General features: G+C 36.3%; 1 protein-coding gene across 3 annotated transcripts in view; it reads left to right on the top strand.

Annotated features, from left to right (window-relative positions):
* NCAPG2 (non-SMC condensin II complex subunit G2) overlaps positions 1 to 19,256 on the top strand; it is a 42,943-nt gene extending 23,687 nt beyond the window's left edge. For all 3 annotated transcript variants that reach the window (XM_030503520.1, XM_030503528.1, XM_030503537.1), the window contains 15 exons: positions 694 to 916; positions 2,160 to 2,284; positions 2,761 to 2,934; positions 4,735 to 4,805; positions 5,074 to 5,227; positions 5,396 to 5,569; positions 6,061 to 6,177; positions 6,287 to 6,430; positions 8,992 to 9,091; positions 9,757 to 9,941; positions 10,583 to 10,726; positions 11,722 to 11,825; positions 14,579 to 14,676; positions 15,219 to 15,321; positions 19,144 to 19,256. In XM_030503520.1, coding sequence (XP_030359380.1) covers positions 694 to 916; positions 2,160 to 2,284; positions 2,761 to 2,934; positions 4,735 to 4,805; positions 5,074 to 5,227; positions 5,396 to 5,569; positions 6,061 to 6,177; positions 6,287 to 6,430; positions 8,992 to 9,091; positions 9,757 to 9,941; positions 10,583 to 10,726; positions 11,722 to 11,825; positions 14,579 to 14,676; positions 15,219 to 15,321; positions 19,144 to 19,195 — 1,968 coding nt within the window. In that variant the 3' untranslated portion in view covers positions 19,196 to 19,256. The remainder of the gene's footprint in view (positions 1 to 693; positions 917 to 2,159; positions 2,285 to 2,760; positions 2,935 to 4,734; positions 4,806 to 5,073; positions 5,228 to 5,395; positions 5,570 to 6,060; positions 6,178 to 6,286; positions 6,431 to 8,991; positions 9,092 to 9,756; positions 9,942 to 10,582; positions 10,727 to 11,721; positions 11,826 to 14,578; positions 14,677 to 15,218; positions 15,322 to 19,143) is intronic.
* The last annotated feature ends 4,565 nt before the right edge of the window (positions 19,257 to 23,821 follow it).

The raw sequence follows: 23,821 nt of genomic DNA, 5'->3' as shown, positions 1-23,821 counted from the left end.
CAGAAAATGTGAAAAAGAGACAAACACTGCAAGTACAAGGTATTGTCATTCAGACTGTCAGCACAAAAAGTTGCCAGCAGGGTCCTAGGAATGTTTGCAGATCTCCTGAGATAAACAGTGTGCAGCTGAACCTTTACTTGGACAATTGGTTCTGGTTCTGGCCTTCGATTACTGTGTTATGAATAAGCTGGCGCTCTGCTGATGGGATGCACCTCTGGTTTGGGATGGTTTTCGAAAGGTTCCCTGCTGGTTTTTAGGGTGCATGCCATACTTGTAGGTAGTTTGGTCCTACTTTGTCCCATGATGGTAATATGAAAAATAGCACATAATGACAAATAATTATATTTTGTAGTGATATCCTTATAGAGTAAATATTTCTTCCCTATACCTTTGGAATTGCATTAGCATTGCAGGTATATTGAGCTGGAATTGCTTGAACCAGAATTTTACCAGTCTATCTGAGATACTGGGAGATTTAGAGGTGTGTCAGAACAGGAAAGTAGCATTGTTGTGGCAATATGTGACCTCAAGTAAATGCTGAGATATTGGTAAAAATTAAAAAAATGCTCATGCTTTCTGATAAACACTGTTTTTATTTGTTGAGACTTTTGATGTGGACAACACTTAATAAAGGTGATTGTTTTTTCCTCCATCCTTGGAACTCCTTTAATATCTTTTTCTTGTTTTAAAAAGTTCTGGAAAATCTGTCCCATGGAGCATCTTCTGGCTCGTCTTGAAGTTGATTCACGGCCTGTGTCACGACGCATAGCGAATCTCTTATTCAACTCTTTCTTTCCCGTCAACCAACCTGAGGATGTGTGGTGTGAGCGCTGTGTTACTCTCATCCAGATGAATTCAGCAGCAGCTAGAAAGTTCTACCAATATGCTTATGAATATACTGCCCCCACCAATATAGGTAAAGTACAAAACCTCAAAACCTTATTAGTCTTTGGGAATACTAATATCACACCATGTAATTGCTTTTTAGCTTTTTCTGTAACAGTGGTATGTCGTTGCTAGATCTTTTGGTTTTAGTATATTAGTTTGTAGGTTTTGAAATTCTTGACACCAGCAATGAACCCTGCTGACAACAGTCATAAGCTTTTTCAACAATGGAGGGACCAGAGTTTTAGTTTCTGTTCTTAGGTGCTGCACTATACTCTTTAGGTGGCGATATCTGGTCTGTCTTTTCCCCTTTCTCCTCACACGTACCTTAAAACTACAGCCGACATTTATTCATCATGCAAAATTAATGAAATAAAATACCTTGGTACCTCAAGTGATTTGAGATCTTTATGTGGAAGATTCTATAGAAGGTGAAAAATATTTATGTCTGATAATCTGGTTATCTGGGATTTGTGGATCAGTAGTATTTTCAGGTTGCTCAGAGAAAATCTAAAAGCCCTCTTTTCTGTTAAAAGCTTCAGAAACTTTCAGTGAAAAGGTATGTACTGCAAAGAGTATAGTTGCTTTTTATAAAAGTGCTATTGAACCAAGTAATACTGAGAAAATTCTGTTTCAGAGGAGTTCTAATACTATAAAAACAAAGTAGTCAGTGTGGAATGACTGGGGTGAAATGCCCAGGCCATTGCACCTTGACTGACTACCTTGGTAAAGTTGTTCTGAAATAACATGTGCTAGTGTATTTCAGCTAGTCATACTTTCACCAGACATAACCCCTTCATTGTCATCTAGAGATGAGCTCCTCATTATGGAGTGCAATGATTAGGCTACTTCATCTTTATAAAGAATTGGAATTGATATTGGAGAGGATGCATTATTCAACATAGGTCATTAATATCTATGCCAGTGAATATAGGAGTTGTGGGAGCTTCCTCTGATCCTGATTTGATAAGGTGGTGGGTGGTTGTGGTTGTTGGTTTGGTTTGTTGTTTTTTTTTTTTTAGCAGACTTTTTTAACAATAAAATTACAGAACCTGATGATAACGTTGCTTTTTCTTCTTCATATTTGGGGATATAGAAAATTTGCAAATTTTTTCCACTTCCTTTTACTTGGAATTTTTTTTTCTTTTCGTAGTTATTTCTGGTTCTGTTGCCTGCTTTTCCCTACTGGCTTTCCAGCATTACACTTAAAGCATTTACTAGCAACATTCTTAACAAATGGTAAATGTCTGATTTTCTTATTATATTCAAATTAGCTAAATTGATGCTTACTATTCGGCGCTGCTTGAATGCCTGCATCCAGAAAGCAGTGAAAGAGAATCTTCATGATAGTGATGATGATGATGATGATGAAGATGAAAGTGAAAAGGAGAATACAAGTGTAAGAAAGTCTACTTGATGATAAGTTCTGGTAACTTTTTTACTGTGGTGCTAAATTGGAGACATTAGCAGTTAATGATATGACAGAAATCTAAAGAAAAGCACTTCGACATATGTGGAATTAGAAGGGGAGAACTGTTGTTATGGTATTTTCATGCCCTGCAATAGAAGAAGTTTGGTGAAGTAGCTAGAATAAAGTAGAAGGAATATGAAGCATATTTTAAATGAATATTTCCCTAATTCCAGTACTAGTTATGCATTGGGTTTTTAATTAAATTATTAAAAATTTAATGTCACAAAATGACTCAAATTATATAGGGAGAATAAGAGTGAATAGTGGAGTTCATGTTCTACAAAAAACACAGTGCCTTTGGGAAATCAGTAGAAAGATTTTCATTGGTTTTTGAAACCTTATTTTAACCTGAATTTATATTTGAGAATATAGTAGGTAATACTATCTAAGTGTTTGTGTTTCAGGTGTTGAATAATGTGTTGTCAATAGATGATGTGGCCAGCATGGCAAGTTTATTGGAGGTTACTGTAATTCTTTGGAGAAGTATCCACAAAGCACTAGATCACAATGAAGATGCCAAAGATTATGCTATCAGAAAATTTGCTGCTGTACTTCCTGAATATTTTAAAGTATTTAAGGTAAAGAAAGCCTAGGTTTTCCTGTGAGTGTGTAGTAGTGCTTAGTATTTTCTTCAGGTGCTTTCATGTGTTATGTCTTTAATCTGTTTTCATGGCATTAAGTGTTCTTTTTAATTGTTGCTATAAACCATGTACAATAGCAAGTTTCTCGGAATTCCACAAATGGGTAGAAGCTATTCTCCAGTAGCAATATCTGACCAATGAAGAGTTATCTAAATAGTCATCACAGAAATAATTATGCAATAACTTGCTCTGCATGTAATGATTTTATAGGATTCCATTCTTTTGAATCTTTTCTGAACTTTTGGAAATCAGTAACTGAAAATGTGCTATTGCAGAATAAATATTCAGTGTACATGTGAGTTCACATGTTTTTCTACCCACTGCCCTCCCAGCTCTTCCACCACCACTTCTTATTATGATCCAGCCACTGGAACAGACAGTTAAAGCAGCTGAGGCCCCTTTTTCACTTTCTTGTGATTGGTTTCTGCTAATTTGATTCTACTCTCTAATGATCTTTTGGTGCACTTATTTATTGTTTGGGTGTGATATAAGCAACTAATTAAAATCATTCATTTTCATCTTTTCAGTTTCTTTAATCTCTGTAATTGTTCTAGTGTTATTCTTCAGGATGCTATCGTTTGATAGTGGCTAATAGTACCTGCTGCACCCTGTAGAGCGTTTGGAAGGGCAATCTACTGGATGTCTGTTTTTTTGTTCCTGACTTTTATGCTGAAATATAATAATATATATATGCTGGCTATTATACTTAAGGTTCAAGTTTTCTTTAGATAATCAGGGAACTTAAAGCAATTCATTGTTACACAATATTCTTCAGCACACATGTACCAAATGTTTTCTCTACTCTGAAAGCATTTGGAAGTTGTCAAGGACATTCTAAATCTTTTTTGGTAGAGGATGTAATGTCCCTCCTGAAAGGTGCTGGTGAGCAGGCATGATATCCAGCTTTAGCAAGCAACCTCTTTGAGTCTGATATTCTTACAGTGAGTAAGCAGCTTGGTTCTGAAAAGAACCTCTCATCAGAGGCTTAATTTCTAAAAGACTACAGATTGAAGCAGCATGTCTCTTTCCTGAAAAGCTACAAATACATTTTTAAATGTTCTTTTAAAAACCATTGTTAAAAGGTTTTAGATGTTAAAATGCCTTAGTAGGTAATAATTTCATTTGACTGTATTTATGAAGCTTGGACATACAGATATACTATTTTTTAAGGCTTTCACATGGATTGGTTTCTATATAACCCGAGTGAGACTATGTCATGGCCTAGACCTTGTATTATGATGAGTTATAATGATTTATAGTGCATTTTACATTACCATTTTTATATAAGCACATTTTCTTTCAAGTTTTTTTTATGAATTTCTGATGTGAATGAATATTTATTTAAGGCACTAGTTACTTGAGAGGAGTTAGATGGTGTCATGATTGTACAACTAAGTATTAGCCACTACTAGAAAAAATATAAGATAGAGCTGTTATTTCTTTTGCAATGGTTATTAATGTAATAGGAGGCATAATTATTCATGGTAGTTGTTCTGACAATTTGTCAGAAAGCTGAATGACAAGATAATTGATAATTGACCTCTGAGGACATGAATCAGAAGTTTCAGACTGCTCATAACATGTTGTTATGACCTGCTTTCAGTTTCATTTCTAGGGAAAAAAGGGAAATCCTTAATTTGAGATAATTTAATCATACTTTTTTGGTACTCTTTTGAGTTTGGTGTGTATGTACCTGTACATGTACATCATACAGTGTATTTTATTTTTTAATCCTAGGATGAGCGTTGCACGACTCCATTGGTTATTCTGGCATCCTTTATGCCCCCTGCTGCTATTCCAACATTCAGGTACTATTTTAAAATCCAAAATATTAATGACAAGAAATCTGATTGACTGTACTTGTTAATTTTTCACACCTCCATGTATTAAATGCCCATTTGGATAAAGTTATCCACTAAACATACACTATAAGTTAGTAAAATTTTTGAGGTGCAAATATGTCTTTGAGCCATTGGCGGATCTGTTTTGGTATTATGCTGGTTGATTTTGTTTGAATTGTTTCTGCACTTCCAGATGTAAAGCTAATGCATCTCTGTTTGTTTGTTTTCTTTTAAGCTGTGGTGTGATCTCCAGGCTCAGAAATATTGACAATGGAGCTGACGAAAGCAAATATTCTACCCTGATAGACTGCATGTGTCGCTGGGGTCAAGTGGGACATATTATGGAATTAGTGTGTGATTGGCTGTCTGACACGCTAACCCGAAGAAAGGTGTGCACATGCATGCATCAAAGAATTGAGGAATTGCTAGATTACATAAAGGCATCATGCTTTTTAATAGAAGAGGCATCTTTCATACTGTATTATTCTGCTTTGGAAGTAGTTGTAAAGTAAGATAGTAACAGTATTGTACTGATTTTGTGCTTTCTTCTCATTTAGAGTACTAAAACATCTGAACGACGAGTACGTATCCATGTAACACGTGAATCAAAGCCAGAATTAGCAATTGATTACATTGAATATTTATTGACTCATCCTGTTAATCGTGGTTGCCTACTCTCTGTTCCTGAAAAGAAACTGAAGAAGCTTTTGAAAATTCTCAGTGCTGCGAAGGTAGTGTTTTTCTTACCATAAATGGTGCTTATAAAAGAGTGCTTAACATCATATATTGCCTAGAGTTAAATTAAAGGCCTGCAAGAATAAATAAATAAGATTCACAGTCTCCACTTTCCCTCTCTGAAAAGGCTTTCCTTTTGATTTGTACTTCAAACAAATATTCCAAGCTAGAACTATATTAGTTCAGAATTGTTTATAGATGGCGGGTTTTAACCAACTTGTCATTTTTAGGTGTCTCACAATTTTTGTGATCTAATGTTGAGCATTCTCAAGGGACCTTCTTTTGGAATGTACCTGTAAGGAATAGTCTGAAAATCAGTTCTGGCATTGCAAAATGAAAGTAATTGAAAGTATGCCTGTTGGGTTTTCAGGTTTGAGGTTTTTTTTTTTTGTGGTTTTGTTTGTTTAATCTTTTCTTTAAAGCTGTTGAGAAAAGAAACATTTGAAAGATTTTCTGGAAAATATAAATGTAAACCTTGATATTTCAGGAGGTTCTTGGCTCAATTCTGAAAGCAACCGATGCAGGTTCTGGTAGCTGCAATCAAGCAACTGCCCTAAGAGCCTTCAGCCTCTTTTGCAGGTTGAGTATTCATCTTCAGAACAAGGTATAGTTATACCTTTTTAATATAAACTGGAGTTACAGCTGAAAATATAAGGAAATTCCAAAAGTATTGAAAGACAATTGTTTTTTTATTTATTTTTTTTTCCCCCCAGTTTTCTGAAGATGGAAGAGATTACTTATCACTTCTGAAGGAGACAGGTGCTTGGATAGAAAGTCAAGTTCTACCTTTTATACTAGCAAGTGATCAAGAGGATGGCATTTCAAAACACAGTAATGTTCCTGAATTAATTATCCAGGTTAGAGGTCTCTTATTGCATAAATCAAACTGCTGCCAATCTGAAAAGCTGTATATTTTGCAACTGTATACTGGTGTTTTTGGAGCCCAGCAAGTAAATAAGCTAATGAAATACAGTCCTGATTGTTCTGTGCTTTTGCTGTTCCTCTGACTGCTTAAAATCACACAAATTTTCTGTGTTTAATTATAACCTTTATATTTTATAAATATGTGTTTACCCTAGCAATTAAATTACATAGTTGGTGTCACCAATACAATACCCTGTTCTTATCTAGACTTTTTTCACCTACCAATGCATGATATATATTCTCATCATATCTGTTGAAGTGAGGATGGAACATGTTTTATGTTTCACACTTGTGAAAATGCCCACTCAAGAAATTTCTGGCACAGAAGGCGAGGTAACTTAGGTGTCCCAAATTTTAGGTTTCTAACAATTCTTGTCATCAGTCTCTCATCTGCCATGTTAAATAAAGGTAATGTTTAGGATCTTTTATGAAAAGTGCATTAACATAGAGTTAAGATTGTAACTGAATTTCCTCCGAAAAGGAGAAGAAAATTAGTTGCTGAAAACAAGGGTATAACTGCTGGGTATGCTACTACTTAATAGCCTGTTCTTCTGTAGTGTAGAAGGTCTTGGAAATGACAGATTCACTGCAACTGTGTATATTGGGTTGAATAGCACAATAGAAGATGACTTAGAGGACCAGGAATGTGGTGTAATTATGAGAGAGGATTTAGATCTAACAATGTTTGCTGGCTTGCTTTCTTCCTTCCGTCCTTTCTTTCCTTCCTGCTTTCCTAGAAGAAATAGATAAAATTACACCCTGAGGAATTCAGTACACTTCGTACTAGTGCTGAGCCCCATAAAACATCTTTGGAAGTCAGCAGAGAGGTAGGGTGTGAGTTACCTGGGAATTTAATAATGAGGTCAGTCTTGTACTAAGTCCCACTGCTGCAGCCAAATGGCTTTTTGAAAAGTATAAAGACATAGTAAACTCAAACAAGTGCTGTAGTTGTTCCTGGTACAAGTTTCTTGTGTGGTTTATGTGTTATTATCTCTTTCCTCTGAAAGAAAAATTTAGTATGCATATCATAACTCTTCTGTGGCTAGTTTTCTAAAGTTTGGAGGTACAGAACTCAATGTTATAGAAAGACAAAATACAAAATAGGGAATCTTTACCAGCATTACCAGAATGTTCATGATCAATTTCCTAGGTTTGAATACAAAATGAAAATGAAACTTTATCAATAAAGCAATAAGCTAGGCAGATGTTACCTATAAACCCATCCGACATATTACTTGACTAGCCCATAATGAAACAAAATTATCTTTATTAGTAGATCTTAAAGTCCATTTGCATCATTATTTCCAGAGAAGAAACTGAGGTGTAAAGGCTGATGTGACTTGTCTGGAAGTCAAGAGGAGAATCCAGGCCTCTTGCATCTCCTGTAATAAGCCACATGCTTGTTAAGGAGCTCCTATTTGCTTCTCACCTTATATAGTGTTTTTTATTGGAATGAGGTATTGATTGTGCTTTTTAATTGTTTGGAGTGTATATTTGGTAACAATGCTGGCATTAAAAGCAGGCCTAGTTTGTCTCCAAATGTCCACATAATATACAATAATTACAGTTTCTTCTTTAATACTCTTGTATATGAGAGGGGATCAGGGTGACTCTTCTTTTTGCACTTACGTTTCTCTATTACTTTTCCTGTGACATCCTGTTTTTTCCCATTTCACCCTTCCTTCTCCGCTTGGTCTGTTACTCAGTTTTGCACTTGTTATGGGCAGGGAGTTACTGGGCGGCTGTTCTCTTTAGGCCTCTGATGTGATGAGTGGGGCTGATAAACCCTCTGACACAAACCCCAGTGTCATCACTGACAGTGTTCTTTACCCCTTATCTTCATTTGCCCTTCATTTTGAATATATAATGGGGGGAGGGGTCTGTGTTTAGCTAGTTTTGAATTGTTTTCTGTTATATTCCCCTGTCATATCACTTAACCCAAGGTGGATTGTAGCACTGAGCTATGGGGTCCTTTCAGATTTTGGTCAACAGAAAGCTTTGGACTAACTTTAATCACAGCCAATGTCCTTGACCAACCCAGCTCATGTATACTAGACTGGTTAAAAATTCTCTACTGTACTCTGCCTTTTCATTAATATTATAATCTGTTTAGTATGTAACTTGTGTATCTCTGTAGGGAAAAGCTCTTTTTGTATGCTGTTTTTAATTTTGCTGCTCAAGATAGGTAGAGGTGGTGTATTCTGCCTTGGTAAATGTTAAGTATCAATGCCTCTGATCTAAGCATGAATGAAAAAGTCAGAGGATTTACTGCCTTTTGAGAAACTGTTTATGGGAGGAAAGGGCAATGGAAGTATTTGGAGAACTGTTTGGAACTCCTGCTTTTCAGAGGCTGAAAACTGAGTAACTCCAAGTATATGCACCAGCTTTCAGGGCAATTTGGCTAAGATTTTGTGATTTCCTTATTTTTGGGTTTTACTGAATAGTTAATTTATGTAAATTTTGTTTCTTCTACACTTTTGCATCTCTTTTCTAGGCCTACCTGACAGTATGCAAAGATGTCATAATGGTTGGCCTCGGAAATCTCGCATTTCAGGCACACCTTTTAGATATGGCTCTTCCAGTTATACAAACGGGTACGATTTTTTGTACTAACATAGATGTCTCCGTATATACTTAGCTGACTTTCCTTATATTAGTATAACTGTTGCTTTTAGCATTTTGAAGTCTGTTTCTCAAAAAAATGATGTTTGCATCTTATGCTTGCTAGTACCAATAATATGGTCAAAAGTGACAGCAGTTTTTCAGAAAACTGAAGAAGAGCAGAAAACCAACCCAGAACCATGTCAGTGTTGATATGTTTCTTCCTTGCTCTTAGATTCCAGTTACTACTATATAATTCAGGGGGGCTTATATATACATAAAGTGGGGTTTAATATATCTATAAAGTGATACATGTATTGGTATGCTTTAGGAGACAATACTGTAGCAGTATTGAAATTTGGCTCACATTTGGAAAGTTGTCTGCAGTACAGACAGAATTAGAGCTCAATTACTTAAGAAATCAGCAATTTTAGTCCTCATATGTCAAGGTTTGGAAGGAATGTTGGATTTATACTTAAAATATTGATTGAACTGTGTGAAAATTTTGGCTAAGGATGCTCAGAAACTAAATACATCATCTACACTTGCAAAATACAGCTATTTATGGTATATAACCAAGTTTTTGATTCTAAGCTTGTGCCTGAATATCTCAACATCTCATTACAATTTTTATTGCGGTATTTATCTCTTTCTCTAGAGAGAGGTGGCTTTTGTGCTCCAGTGTTACTCTGTGCTCTAAAAGAAATTATTGAAGCTTCTGTAACTCAGAATACTGACACAGATGAAGTGGCAAATCTTTTCCATGCTGTACAGACCGTCTTCCAGAAAGTTTTAGAACATGTGGCATGTAGACTCAAGAAACAGCAGGAAGAAGGGATTCAGGTATCCTATTACACTTGTAATTGCTTCCTAATGTGGAGATGAATCCATACTTTTTATACAAATGGGTTATACCTAGACATTTTGAGGTTTTTATTCAAGTTGACATCTGATTACATTTTCAGCTAAATTTTTTAAGTTTCTTCATTACCAATTTTTTTTTAACCATTGTTGGTCTCATCATGCCAAAAACTAGTAAATTGGAGAACAGTGCATTGTTACAAATGATCCAGAACTATATTAGTACTCCTAGGTTATTAATCTTATTTGCAATTAAATGAATTTTCTGAATCCAGAGCGAAGAATTCGATTATGTGTGTTTTGATCTCGGGAGGGAGGAGGACTTGTCCTTATTTTATTTATTTCTTTAAGCCTGAATGATATCAGCATCAATATATGTATGATGTCCTAAAGTTCTTCAAAACCTCTTCTCTTCACAGAGAATTAGCATTGTTTTGTTTGTTTCTCTTCAGTTTGAGTAGACTTCCCACACATGCTGATTCCCTCTCTTATCCCAGGTGACTGGGATACCTCAGTAGCTTTCAAGGTGTGATCTGCTCTTCTTCACAGAGAAGCTTGCTGAAATATTTCAATTATTCTCAAGCAATCTGAAAAAAAAGGGATCTGTTTTTCTTTGGTTATAGTTAATTCACTCTATTCGAATGCCTCTTGGAGAATTCATACATGCAGTCCAGTGCTGGAATTCATCTTGCCCAGCGGTTCACCAAGGTGTACTCTCTACTCTCCTGGCTGCAATAGTAGCAGAGATAACTCACGTGCTACAGAAGGTAAAATGCTAACTTTTTTTTTTTCCCCATCTACTGCTTTTTTAAATGTTATGTTGGAACAACAGAATATATAGACAAAGGTTACTGCATGTGCTAAAAGTCCAAGGAACCATTACTGTCCTTGAAGAAGGGTAACATTCCCAACGCATGTTCCTAATGCATGTTAGGTGCAAGTATGGATAGTGAGATTGGAAGCTTTGCAAACTAACAGGGAAGAGCAAAGGTTCTTTAGCAGAGGCTGTACTCTTACTGTGGTTGCTAGATATGACAGAAATGAAGCAATAAATGGTTGCCAGAAAGCTGCTTCTAAGATTCTGTGTTACAGAAGAAACTGAAACAATACCAGGGATTTACCTGTAAATATGAATGTATCAGCTGAGGGGCTGTGGAATGACAGCGTGCTCTTCACAGATGCTGCGTAGTAAAAGTGCATGGTCTTGAATGATACTGCAGATTCATACTCATAGATGTTCACCGCAGTATGTCATCTTAGCTAGGGTTTTTCCTGCCCTTAGGTTATTGTACTAGTAAATTAAAATTCAGTTCTCACTAAATACTTGCCACACTATTCAGAACTTGATACCAAAAAAGCTGGCACGGGAAATGAGGAAATCACTGTCACATAAGTTATTTTTCAAAATTACATATGCACACTTAGACTTGGAGACACTCATTTGTGTTTAGTAGGCTGTGCCTGCATAAACAGTGACCAACAATGTAGTTAAATGAAACTTCTATTCAAAACAACTGTGTAGAATATTTACCTTGCTAGAAATACTGGTTATTTGTTTTAGATTTAGCCTCTCTAATTTAAATGTGTGTTGTTTATTTCGACACAACAGAATTGGATTAAGGCTATTCAAAGAACACACGTGAATGTTTCTTCTGATGGTTTAAGGATAGGTCTTGTAATTATTGAAATACAGATTTGCTTTGATGTTTTCTGCACACCTGTATTTCTTGATTTACAACAGTTGGGTTTTTTTCTTTTTTAGACTTCCAGTGAAAGAGACTTAACTATACCAAAGACTATTTCAGAGCTTCCTCCTCTTTCAAGCAGTTTAATGACCATAATTATGAAATCAGTTAATGTTGTCAGGTAAATGTTTCTACATTAATTTGTCCAAGTTTGTTGCTAATGTAGGATAGTTTATATGTTACCAATAAAGTTTTAATTTCTAAATTAAAATATTTTTTGAGGAACTAGATGCTTACTAAATTTACCTGCACTACTTCATAATCCCTTTCTCTTGGCATATTGCTTGTAGTTATTGACTTGGGAGGGGGAGTTGGTTCCATTTTTTTAACTGCTTCTGAGCATGCTTCTTATTTACAAGACTTTATCTAAATAGGTTCTTTAATCATACATCTTGGCTTGCTTCTTTCATAAGATGCTTATAAACATTAGTCCCCTCAATATAGAGATACTTAGATGAGATAAAATATTTACCAGAAATAGCATTAATCAATTAAAGAATTGAATGTCTGCAATGAGGTGACCAATGTACTATAGCTGTATTAAAATCACAAAACTCAAAATACTTTTAAAGTATCGAGTCCTAAAAGCCCCCAAAAGTAGGGCTACATCATTATTTTTTTAGTATTTAAACTGGTTTATTTGCTGTATTTGCTGTATTTGCTGACTATCTCCTGAAATTGTCACAAGTGAATTTAATTTTATTTAGTTTGTTCATATTCAATTTTTATTTATGTGACTAAACACACCACACCTTACTTTAAATGATCAAGGGGCTAATGTGTGTTCCTCAGAAGACCTATCATTCTATGTGACTTATCACAACTAACTCCAATGCTTAACTCCCTCATCTGACAAGCATTGAATATCCCTGTCTGCTGTCATGAAGTTTTGTGTTTGGTTGGGTTTTTTTATTCTCAATTCTTCTCTAGTTGAACGTGCAAAACAGACTCCAGAGAAGCCACCAATAGGTTTCCTAATCCAAATCTTGTTCTTCTGTGAGGCGGCAGCTGTGCTCTCTTTAAGTGAAACACCATTATTTGACAAACTTTTTGAAAAGAGATGCAGTACTTCAGTGAATGTCTCTGAAACTTTTTCTTGTAGGGGTCAAAGAGAATCTTGTCCATTCTTCCTCATGGAGGAAACTGCTAGTTGGGACCAGATTGTTTCCCTGAATACTTTGATAAACATGCATCTATCTTCTAGTGTTTATCTTCTTGCCACAAAGGTGATCTAAGTCAGGAGATAACTTACATCGGGTTCCACTGCTGCCTCAGGACTGAGACTACTTTTAAGGCTGATTTCTTTCTGTTTTATTTTTGCCTGCAGGTTCATGTAACCCTTGTTGAGAGGGAGGTGGGAAAAGGCAGCTGCAGGGAGTCTTATTACGTTAATAAAATTCCTGTGTTCCTTCATGGAACTAAAGAGTGTGCTTACTGACCTAAACAGTGACAACAATAAAGTCAATACTCTGATCGGAATACTATCAGTTAGCTATTTAAAAGCAATGTGAAATGGAATCAATATGTTGTCAGATTAGTCCACAATGATATAATAAATTTAATGCAATTCATAAGCAACTTGAAAACACTTATTTCAGAACCTGAAGTGGTTTCAACTTTCTCAACTCCTTGAAGCAATACTTGAGCTTCTGCAAAGTTTATTTACTGAATCACTAGTGGAGGTTGGTTCCTTTCTTAACTGCATATTTCATTTTGATATCTTAGCACAATAAAAACCTGAAGAACAATTAAAGTCAGAACTGGGTATTTATGATGTTCAGTTTTGGTATCAGATGATGAGAATATTACCAAAGGTATTTTGAAATGTTTTGGGAGAAAGTTATTCAAACATCTACTGCTCTCAGTTTCTTCTTTAGTTCTTCACAGAGCATTTAGTTTCATGCTCTGAGGAATTACAGATCTTGTCCATCTGCTTTATCCTTCTTGTTCTTTCACTTGCCTCTGTTTTTAGAATTGCTTTAGAATTTTTGAGAATTGCTTCTGAGTTAAATTTTTTTACTTCACCATAAACACTATAATGACCAATTAGTGTTTTCATTCTGTAGTATTGCCTTATTCCACACTGGAGCTTAGTTGAGTTGCTAGACCTCTTCCTTGACTCCCCTGGTTCATTTTCCTTCCGTTGATATATGTCCCAAACCACCATTAAAGTATGCTGGTAATAATATCATCTCTTGCTAAAAGTCAATCTCTTAAGATACATATTTAATTTGTGTTTATCACAGACTTTACAATGAACAGTTGTTTTGGTTCTATTAATATCAGTATCTAAAATGTAGTTTGGAAGTTTTGGGGGGCTGTATTTAGTTATAAACATTCTTCACCGTTTTGTAAGTGAAAAGTCATCTATGTTAATTTTTGAGATATGCATTTTAGACCAAAGTGTTAATTAAACTCGAGTTTCTAATCAGACTACAAGTAGCAATACCTCTAAGGGTATGAGTAGTTACCAACAAACCATGGTAGTCATACAAGGTGGTTTTTTTAATTCAGTAGAAATTGAAGTTAGAAATTTCAGTTCAAATTATGCGAGTTAAATTTCAGTAGAATCAGTAGCTTTTCTTGTGGATTAACTTTTCCAAAATAGTCCACAAGCTCTTTGTTTCTGTTAACATTTACTCATTCCGTGTAATTTTTATTTTCTTTGCAAGCAATTTACCATTCTGCTAACACAGACATTCTCAGTTCCAGAAGCAGCCTGTAGTCTTCAGTTACCCTGCAGGAAAAGGCAATGGTTATTGGGGATCTTTGAAGCTATGGTGGCAGGGTAGCCTAATCACAGACTTGATCTGTCCCATTCTGTTTTGAAAGAAACATGATTTTTAGAATATTTTTGCTTTAATTTTTCCTTAGGTCATTTTTAAATGAATTAATGGAATGCATTCTCTCTGAAGAAATTGAAGGGATTTTTAGTCTAACAGCTACTGTGTGCATTGTGATTGTAATTAAAGGTCAGTCAAACCATTTTTGACCGTATTTTTTCCTTTCTTGTTTTCTATGTGCTACGTAAGTTCTTATACAATTCAACAGACACTTTCCTTCATCCTGTTAAGTTACCATTTTTCTACAGGATTTAAGGTTATATACATAACTTTTCAAGGCCAGGTTGGACAGAGTCTTGGGCGACATGGTTTAATGCGAGGTGTCCCTGCCCATGGCAGGGGGGTTGGAACTAGATGATCTTAAGGTCCTTTCCAACCCTTACTATTCTATGATTCTATGATAACTTGTGAATTATTTTGTTAAGCTTTGGACTTTCAATCTTTATGCAGTGAGTTTAGAAATACAGCTGTCTGCTAACTCACAGGGTTCATCTCTATGATTTGTTGAAATACACAGTAATTCATCCACGACACCAAAAATCTTAATTTAAAATCTAATCTTCCATTAAACATTCTTTTATATTAAAAAATATACTGAAAATATGCAGAGGTTTTTTTATGCAAATCACTTATTTTAGTCCAACTTTTCAGCATAATCTTATTTCAAATAGGTAAGCACAAAACGTCACTTCTAAAAGATATTGCACCTGCCATTCAAAGGAAACTGGTAACACACAAGGATGCTGCCACAGAAGAATCTAGCTCCCCTGAAAGGTAAATGTGCTGTGGGAAATGAACACTAACCTCTCCTATACCTTCTCCACAATAATTTGCTTTGGTTTGTACTTGCGTAATACAGAGCATTATGAATGATGGCAAGGTTTAAAATAGCAGATAAAAAAATTGTGAGGTATTCAGCCCAGCACAGTATTAAACGTCTTGCCCATACATCTGCTGTAATTGCAGTCTTTACATGTTCAGTTTGCTTTGTTGCATTCATTTTGTATGTGTTATGACTTGATCCTGTGCATTGTAGGATTTGGTTCTGAAATTCAGTTCTGTTAGCAGCAGGGGTAAGAAACCAAGTAGTCTATTTACTGTTTCTTATTTCTTATTACTAGAAGATTTTTCTCTAGTAATGCCAATACATTTTGGTATTAGGCATGTGAATCCATACCTATGTAGATGGTAAAAATTTAATTGAATGTAACAATGACCTCAAGACCTTTCCACAGCTGATTTTATTCTGCTCTTTTTGGAGATTCTTCAAACTGATGATCCTTACCCTTCACTTCCATTTCCTGTGTGGTCTAAGTAAATAGAAAACAGGAATTTTGCTGTGAAGACTTTCAGTGGTTTCTGCAGATGACGTGCTCCTCTAACATAAAATTGATAAAGAACCAAAAATTATCTTATTAAAAAAAGAAGTTCACTACATAATTTGACTTCTAAAAGTCAGAGTGCCTCTGCTGCCTGGATACATTGTTTTAATTAGTTGCTTGGCTGTGAACAAATTTCTTTTGGTTAGGACCTAGCATAGAAACAAAAATGAACAAACCCCACCTTTTTTTTCCTATGAAATCATTTAATGTTGAGCTACCAAGTGTTCTACTAGAATATTTTAAAAAATGAAAACGATACGGAAAAGAAAGGTGAGCAGCAGAATATCATGATTCAGTTTGCATTTCTTTTAAGACAGTAGAAAAGGCTGAGAAATTAAAGCAAATTTTAACATGATTAAATAAATAGGCACATTAAAATGAATAATTGCTGCCTCTTGAGTGCACTACTGGCTATAAATTTCAGTAAGAACACAGATAATTGCTTTATGAATCTACATGATCATTTCTGCCCAGTGAACAGGGACAAATCAACCTGGAATTTGGGGCAGATGAAGAACATAAGATGCTACACAGGGTTTTAATTTTGTGATATATGAATAGCTACTTTTGTATAATACAAAACCAAGAGATCGTTGCAGATAAAATTAAAACATTAGGAATGTGAACATAATGATAGGAAGTATTTTTATCAAGAATCAGAATTGCACCATGGTAACAAAATTCAGAAGCTATCACACAGCTTTGCAGAATTTGGGAGGATTCATATTTGTACAGGTATGTTGGGGATTTTTTCCTCACCAGAAGGGTAAAAGAATTCATGCTGACAAAAGGTTAGGAGGAAGCTCTTCAGCGATTAGGTTTTGCTTGACTGATTTAAAGCATGTTTGCACTTTCTCAGATAGACATAACGGTGGATGAGGGCAGGCCTCCTCTGACGTGCCATTTGTAGTGCTCCGGTACTAGTGTGCTAATGTATAAATAAAATGGAATTAGGTACATCCTGAAATATGCCCTGTTGTTGTAAACTATTTTATCATCCCACTCCACTTACCAAACACCAACATTTTAGTTATGAAATGCTACAGGCTAGATGTCTGATCATTGCTTTGAGCACAATCTTATAACACAGAGTGCTGCACTGATGTGTGCTAAAACATATTACTGTGGTTTTCTTAACTCAATACTATTATTACTTTTTGCTTCTGGATGCATTATCTCATAACTGTTTGAGGGATTATTTTATTTAATACCCAGGTATACCAGGAAATAGTGACATTCTTTAATTTCCCAAGAGATTGGCATTCTCTGCCAGCATCTTAAATTTAGACTTAGAAGTGATCTATTACATATTAGCAAAGAAAGAAAAAAGTAAAAATGCTGTCTGGTATAGTAATTAAAGTGCTGCCATTAAACAAAGAATTGTTGTGCTAATTCAGAAGCAAAACTTTTCATTGTAATTTAGTCTTCCCTCTTCAGCTGAGTTAGCAGTTTAAGATGTCCCTGTGCGTCTATTATTTTTAGAATGCTGTTCAGTGCTCTTAAAAATTCTGGACAACATATTGTATATTGAAAGAATTTCCTCAAGAGTAAAGGCACACACATTAGTTTAGTTTATAAAAGGCAAATATTTATGCCTAACAAAAAAATGCGAATAAAGCTGTCAATGCAGTGATTTGGAGGCTAGAGAAAAATGTTCACTGCCCTATAAAACCGAATGTGCTATAGAATAATACCTTTTGCTTAATATTTTGGTTTTCTTTTAATTAGCATTTTGATATACAGGTATTAGAATTGAAATTTAGCTAATGATATTTCTGTATTATCATTAGCTAGCTTCCCAAACTCTGTATTGCACTCTTACTGCATCTATAAATAATGATTCTTAAATTGTTTTGTAATATAACTTTGTGTGATGTGCCTGCCACCTGTCTAAAAGTTCACTGGAAAGGTACCTGGTAAAACTGACTTAAATTTGTCTGTCTGGGAAAGTCTGGGAAAGGGACTCTGAATGATGGCTTGTTTTCCCATGTGTAGCAGGTACATGGTCTCGCATTACAGGTTCATTGTTTTATTAGCCTTAAATTGTAACAAAATAAAAACTATATCAAGTAGCATTGTGTCTTAACTCACAGTAGTTAACTAATTATACTAATTTTATGGTAATGATAATGCTAGCTTATTTTGACAGCTGAGTTCCATCATGGTTAAATGATGGAGAGAGAAGCATGTGACATGGCCACAGCAGCCTGAATTTGGGGAGTGCTGACATTCAATGTACAATGACATCCAATCAAAGTGTAGAGGTGCCTCTTGTATTTCAGGTTGTGGCATCTCATGACAAATGCCCTAACTCATCATGATTAGTGACTGACTAACCTTGCTTATTTGGGACATCAGTCCAGGACTATAATAATAATAAAATATAGAGGGGAAAAAAAAAATGGTTGAGAAATACAGGGACATAATCTTTTACAAAAGTAAGACGAAGGATAAAGTTCATAGTGGTTAACAGAGACATAATGATTTGACAGAAACCCAAAGTGCCCGTTTTTGTCTTTTCAGGATATTTTAGAGCAGTGTTAGAAGTTGCATGAGAATGCAACTGCAAAGGCTGTGTGACTGTGTCAGGGAATACAAGAAAATAAGGGCCTGCCAATGGCAGTTTCAGAGCTGGCCTTTGCGGTTTTTTGGGGAGTAATGGGAGGCAAAAGGAAGTCGGAGAGGAACTAAGATGGGTGTATACACAGCTGACAGAGGCACTTGCTCATAAAAATAAGATAGATAGTTCAAGTTTGGTAAAAAAAATTGCCACAGGTAGGGAGAGAAATTATGAAGGCTGAAGAATGAGGGAGAAAGGAAGAAAGTAGAAATGAAAAGCAGCCTTAGTATGAATTATTGGTAAAGGATTTGACTATGTTTGAAAAAAAGAGTAAAAGCGCTGTGAAGAAAACGAGTGGGTTCTTTAAATAGACGATGAAATATTAGAAAGTGTGTTTGAATTGACACAGTAATTTAAACTGGCTTGCTGTAGGTTGTACTGTAGCAAGAGATGATCAGCAGAAAAATGGAAAAGTTGAAAGAAAAATCCTCACCTATTTCAAAAGTAATTTGTAAAGGCATATATAATACTTAAACTAATATGGAAGAACTGGTCAAAGAAATTGTGCTGTAGCTGTACTCAGAGAATCAAATAGTTGGGGATTGATTTAGCATTTAGCATATCTAACCTTTTTATGTATTTATGCCATTTCAGAATCCTGTGTGAATCATCTCTGAAAATTTTGGATGAATTTCTGAATCCTTGACCATGCAGAAACTTTTGTCATGAAAATCAAGGGATGGAAGATGTATTGTTTTTTAAAAAAAGGATTATCTTGTAAACTTATTACTAGTTAAAGTTTGTTTTCTGGTATTCTGTACATTCAAACCAGGAAAAATGTATAAAATTGTCTATAGAAATCATGTAATAGTAAAAATTTTTCAAACAGCTGTAAAGAGTTTATTCCACATAAAAATGCCTTATGGGGAGTGGGGGGAGGGAGGCATGTAAAACCAATATCTTTGTTTTTATAAAACAAATAATAATTGTACCTTACATACTTTGAGTTTGAGGCAGCAGGTAACCTCAGTCCCTGGGAAGACTACAGAGCATATTGCTAGAGGTTATGGAAATCAATTTCATTTCATGACACATGAAGGACAAAGTGGTAATTGAGAACAGCCATCATAACTTCACCACGGGCCAACTCTGCCAAACCAACCTGACTTCCCTCCCTTGTGTGGAAGAAGAGAGAACAGAGAATGTCACCTTTCCTGCCCTTAGCAAAGACTTTCACACAGATTTATCTAGTATCCTTACAGCCAAGTGGGAGAGAGGTGGGCTGGTGGGTTGGAAACTGGCTGGTCCATCAGACTTGATGCATAATGATGCTACAACATCAGATTGAAACTGATTACTAGATTGAACTGGTTACTAGTTCCATTCCTCAGTGCACATACTGTTGACAATACTATGTAACAGTTTTATTAGAAGTCTAGGGCATGGAATGAAGTGCAACGTCAGCCTCTTGACAGAGGACACCAGCTTGGGAGTAATGGTTGGCTCACTGAGGGGAGGGCTGTCCCATTCCATGAGATTGTGACAAGCTGGATGTCAGGATCAACAAATCTCATGATGTTCAACAAAAACACATACTCTTCTGCCCTTAGTGGATTAATGCCATACACCAGCCTAGGCAAGTGAAGAAGAGCGATCTTACTGCTGTCTTTACCTGCCTGGATGAGGATTAAGAAAAGGCTTTTATCGGAGGTAGACATGAAGAGAATAATGAGGTAACAAAAACAACTTGCAGCAAGAGAAATTCTTGTTGGACATGGGAAAGAAAATAATCATTATGGGACTAAATTGAAACTGGCAATGGAAGAACAGGTTGCTCAGAAAGGCAGTGGAACACCCATCCTTGGAGACATGCAGATCTTGGCTAACTAAGGCCCTTACCATTGTGTTATAACTTTGAAGTTAGCCCTGCTTGACCTGGGGATTGGGTCAGATACTCTCTTGAGCTTCCTCCCAACTGGAATATTTGTGTGATTCAGTGACAAGTATACTGGAGGGGAAATGCCTAGCTATTAAATGTTTACTTGATTAATACAGAAGTTAAATTGCTTTGTATTTAGCTGTTTTTATAAATTAATACTAATGATGCAGATAATGCAGACATGCAAGCCACTTATTTAATCTTTTCAATGCTACGATGCTCTCTTAAGACTAGTAATAGAATGCTGATGGCAGAATGTTATTCTGCCTTAACTGAGATATCTGCAAATTAGATGTCTAAGCTCACGGCATGGTTTAATCCCTACTGGCAACTAAGCAGCACACAACCACTTGCTCATGACCCCCAACCCTGGTGGGATGGGGGAAGAATTGGAAAGGTAGAGTGAGAAAAAAACTCATGGGTTGAGATAAAAACAGTTTTATTGCTTTTCAATTATTATAGTTTTGTTTTGTTTTTTTTTTTAATGTAGGGAAGGGAGGGACCAAACAGAGAGAGGAAAATAAAACCCAAGCAAGACAGTGCTGCAAATGAAAACACTTGCTTACCACCAACTGACTGATCCCTAGTGACTGAGCAGTAGCAGTTCCCCACTAACTTTCCCTCCAGATTTATGTCATATGGTGTGGGATATCCCTTGGGTCAGATGGGGTCAACTGTCCTGGCTGTGTCCCCTCCCAGCTGCTTGTGCAGCCCTAGCCTGCTGACTGGGGGTGTGGGGTGAGGAGCAGAGAAGGCCTTGACTCTGTGTAAGCACTGCTTGGCAATAATGAAAACATGCCTGAGTTATCAACAGTGTTTACAGCACGAATACAGAACGTAGCCTCACACTAGCTACTTTGAAAAAAACCAACCCTACCCCAGCCAAAACCAGCACAGCTCATAATGCTGCATTTATGAATTCCAGATTTACCTTACAGCAGCCTGACCAAAAAGAATACTGCTGCTGCAGCAGGTATCTGTGGGTCTGCCAAGTGTTTATCTGTTAGCATCTTAATAAAAACTGTGTTCTTTGGCCTTCATTCTTCTACATCTGTTAACAGGCAGGTGTTCTAGTAATGACCTTTTAAATCTTCTGATTATACAAATTACTTAATGAATATGTAAATCACAGTTTGTGGGGGTTTTTTTGCTTCTCAGTCTTTGAGTATTTACTTGAGTATTATTAGATTAGAAGAGAATCTACATTTACTGCCTTGTTTTTCCTCACTGTATCACATTGCTTTTTCAGTTTTCAGTTTTCATGGAAGACTTGTTACAGACGTACTATCCCAGAGCCTGAAAGAAAGAATGGTAATGCCAACATCAGAAACGGGCAGAGTTCTTGAAGAACTCGGAGGTGATATTGCTAGGAAGGGTAAGAAAATTTAAAGACAAACATTTGTCTTCCTAGTGCCTGCTGCTCAAGTGATTCTCCAAAGTGTGGGAATCATGTTGTGTTAGTTGGGCAGCTGGTGTAGAGATTTCAGCTCAGTTTCTAGTCCATCTCTACTATAACTGCTCTGACAGTTGAAAAAATATTGGCTTTCGTCAACACAAATAATGGTGTTCCTAGGACCCTGTTAGTGCTTTGGCCTTGGGTTTTTGCAGCAAATTTCACAGCAGCATCAAAGTTCTAGGTTTTACCTGCTGTTCTCCTTGCAAACTATGTTCTGCCAAAATGTTGAATCCTTTCATTTTCCTCTTATGTCAAAGATGTAAATAAATAGTATGTTTCTTTAGCTGAGTTGTCTTTTGGAAACCTGTAAAACAGATCTGTTTAATCTGATTAATCAGAAGTGCTGCTGAAGTGCTTTTGGGGGAGAGGGGTTGGTCTTTGGGTTTTGTTATGGAATAATCTTGGTGTCCAGCCAGGTGCACTACCCTAACCTCATATCTGAGAATTGCCCATTAAGACAGACCTTTTGAGATCTGTTCACCTTTTTCAAGAAGTCAAACTTGACTTTCATTAATAAAACTGTTCAAAATATGAACAAGATAATCCCATTCTGATACTCCTTTGAGCAATTTGCACTGGCAGTTCCCTGTGAATGTACAACTGCCTGAAAAACAAACTTTCTAGTCACAGCTGCACCTGTATGTGGCATGCCCATCACCCTCCCCTTCAAGTACATATATTCAGTATAAATATTACTGAAGAAACAACCAGCTCTGTACTATTTGCAGTAATCTATGTTTGAACTTTATTTGTAGAGACTTGGTCCCTTTTTTGATGACAATGGTCATTTGCTCTGTTGTCTGGCTGGAAACAAAGTCCAGCAGTCTTCCATCTAGCACAGCCTCAAATGGTGAGCTAAAGAATAACCAGGAGAAGCTCCCAGTCTCCTTCCTTAGCAAATGCTTTAAGGTAAGGGTCCAAGCACACAAACTTTCAGACTTGCCATGGAAAAGAAAATATCTGCCTTGCACCTGCTGTTTGCTCCCATAATAGCTGCAACACACTTTGCATTTAAACTCACGTGTGCTGCTGCTGTCAAGTGCTTTGAGGTCTTCTGACTTACAGAAGGAAATCAGAGAGACTAATTTTGATAAAAACTTTCACCTCATTTGGTAAATGCTTAGTGAAGAATACTTGTGATAATGACTGCAGTGTGAAATCACGAGGCACAACAGCTTCCTCGCAGTATTATTTGCTGATCTGCTCCTGGGACTTGTGAGCCAAGCTTATTGCAGAACATCCTGCTGTGCTTGTGCTGGGTGCTGTACCCGCAGTGGCAGCTGCCCATGCCAGAAGAGCGTGGCTTGGTCCATGTGTCTTCATGATTAGCCGGCCAAGGGCAGTCTTCAGGAACAGCCGCAGGACTTTCTCAGGCAGCCAGCAGTTCTTCAGTTTCACTAAGCCATTGCAAATAGGCACAAATCTTGCCTAATCTAGTTCAGATAAGACTTCTTAGTCCTGGCTCTGTGCAGCTGTAGTGTTGGTTGTCTGAGCATGACCCTAGGTACAGCCCTAGGCATCAAGAAGCTGTAATTTTAGCTTTAATCATTGAGTTGTTTTCACTGGGTTAGGTTGTTGGCACAGACATGTCCTTAGTCTTCCCTAGTAAGAGTGTGTCATTCATCTCTGTTCAGTTTCACATCATGATTCTAGAAAAGCTGCAGAAATCAGATGTGTTAGTACTGAGGAAGCTGTAGCAGTGGAAATTCGCTTCCTGTTTTATCTGTTAGCATTTTTTGAAAGCAGTATCAAAACCATTTTTCGCAACATATTCTGTTACTATCACTTTCTTGCTGCTTATGACTCTAGGAAGTAGAAGCTATCACCAACCTTTTTCTCCTCTGTCATTTTTTCTTTTTTTAACCAGAGGACTACCTTGTTTTCAGGAAATAACTTGGTTCTCAAACACATGATTTTACATTTATTTATTTCATGGT

The sequence above is a fragment of the Strigops habroptila genome, chromosome 1 (assembly GCF_004027225.2).
Source record: "Strigops habroptila isolate Jane chromosome 1, bStrHab1.2.pri, whole genome shotgun sequence".
Taxonomy (NCBI): domain Eukaryota; kingdom Metazoa; phylum Chordata; class Aves; order Psittaciformes; family Psittacidae; genus Strigops; species Strigops habroptila.
The sequence above is the reverse complement of the archived record's forward strand: the minus strand, read 5'-3'. Positions and strand labels throughout refer to the sequence as shown.